This window comes from Mesitornis unicolor, unplaced genomic scaffold (genome assembly GCF_000695765.1).
Source record: "Mesitornis unicolor isolate BGI_N332 unplaced genomic scaffold, ASM69576v1 scaffold10405, whole genome shotgun sequence".
Taxonomy (NCBI): domain Eukaryota; kingdom Metazoa; phylum Chordata; class Aves; order Mesitornithiformes; family Mesitornithidae; genus Mesitornis; species Mesitornis unicolor.
In genome coordinates this window covers 1-1,917 of record NW_010183456.1, presented here as the reverse complement: position 1 = coordinate 1,917, position 1,917 = coordinate 1, and the positions used below count along the sequence as shown (strand labels likewise).

The window sequence follows — 1,917 nt, the reverse complement described above, 5'->3', positions numbered from 1 at the left end:
TTATCCCCCACATATTCCCCCATATACACCATATATTGCACCCCACACCCCATACTTTGCCCCCCATGTACGGTGACGGTGGCCAGCAGCCCCTTATACCCCATATATTGCTGACATATACCCAATATATTACCCCTTATACCCCATAAGTTGCCCGCCACACCCCATATTTTGCCCCCCACGTACGGTGACGGTGGCCAGCAGCCCCTCAGGGACGTTGGCCACGATGATGCCGATGAGGAAGATGACGGCCTCCAGCCACGTGTAGCCCAGGATGAGCGAGAGGATGAAGAAGGAGATGCCGAGGAAGACGGCGACGCCGGTGATGAGCTGGATGAAGTGCTCGATCTCCACCGCGATCGGCGTCTTCCCCACCTCCAGCCCCGACGCCAGCGTCGCGATGCGTCCCATCACGGTGCGGTCCCCGGTGGCGATCACCACCCCGCGGGCTGTGCCTGGCGCGGGCTGTGCCTGGAGGGGCGGAAATTGGGGGTCAGAGACCCAAAATGACCCCAAAAATGGGCCTGGGACCCTAAAAATGGTCTAAGAACCATGAAAATAGCCCCAAGAATCATGAAAATAGCCCCAGAAATGGCCCTGGGATCCCCAGAAATGGACCCCAAAGCAGCGTGGGGACGTGCCCCATCACAGTGTGGTCCCCGGTGGCGATCACCACCCCACGGGCTGTGCCTGGGGGGCGGAAATTGGGGGTCAGGGACACAAAATGACCCCAAAAATGGGCCTGGGAGCCCTAGAAATGGTCTAAGAACCATGAAAATAGCCCCAGAAATGGTCTAAGAACCATGAAAATAGCCCCAGAAATGGCTCAGTGACCCCAAAACAACACCAAAATGGTCCTGAGGTCCCCAGTAATGGCTTTAGGAACCCAAAATAACTCCAATATGGTCCTAGGATCCCAAAATAACCCCAACAATGGTTCTGGGACCCCCAAAATAGCCCCAGAAATGGCTCAGGGACCCCAAAACAACCCCAAAATGGTCCTGAGGTCCCCAGGAATGGCTTTAGGAACCCAAAATAACTCCAATATGGTCCTAGGATCCCAAAATAACCCCAACAATGGTTCTGGGACCCCCAAAATAGCCCCAGAAATGGCCCTGGGACACCCAGAAATGGCTCTAGGAGCCTAAAACAGCCCCCAAATGGTCCTGGAACCATGAAAATAGCCCCAGAAATGGCCCTAAGTCACCCAAAAATGGCTCAGGGATCCCAAAAATGGTCCAGGAGCCACCAAAATAGCCCCAGGAATGGAAAAAAAAAGCCCGGGGAGCCACTAAAATAGCCCCAGAAATGGCTCAGGAACCACCAAACCAGCCTCTAGAAATGGTCCTGGGACTCCCCAAAATGGCTCTAAGAACCCAAAATAGCCCCCAAAAATGATCCTAGGACCCTAAAAAAATGGCTCTGGGAACCCAAAAATAACTTCAAAATGGTCCTGGGACCTCAAAAAAAATGGCTCACGGACCCCAAAATGATCCTGGTACCCAAAAATGGTCCAGGAACCCAAACCAGCCCCATAAACCTGCCCAGGGATCCCATAAACCCCCTCCCCCCAAAAATGATCCTAGGACCCTAAAAAAATAGCTCTGGGAACCCAAATATAACTTCAAAATGGTCTTGGGACCTCAAAAAAATGACTCAGGGACCCCAAAATGATCCTGGTACCCAAAAACGGTCCAGGAATCCAAACCAGCCCCATAAACCTGCCCAGGGACCTCATAAACCCCCTCATATCCAGCTCCAGGGATCCCATATTGACCCCAAACACCCAAAAACCCCCCATAACCCCCCGGGGACCCTCCCCAGGACCCCTCCTCACCCTCAATGCAGTTGGTGCTGAAGGTGGTGATGTTCCAGGTCTCCAGGGGTTGTCGTGGGTGCCCCAAACTCCCCAAAATC

General features: G+C 53.5%; 1 protein-coding gene across 1 annotated transcript; it reads right to left on the bottom strand.

Moving 5' to 3' along the window:
• Positions 1–186: 186 nt before the first annotated feature.
• Positions 187–1,895, bottom strand: LOC104540351 (sodium/potassium-transporting ATPase subunit alpha-3-like; the record flags this gene model as incomplete). The annotated part of the gene is made up of 2 exons (XM_010184140.1): positions 187–455; positions 1,838–1,895. Coding segments are annotated over 2 exons (327 nt in total), but the record flags the coding sequence as incomplete, so codon positions are not given.
• Positions 1,896–1,917: the final 22 nt, after the last annotated feature.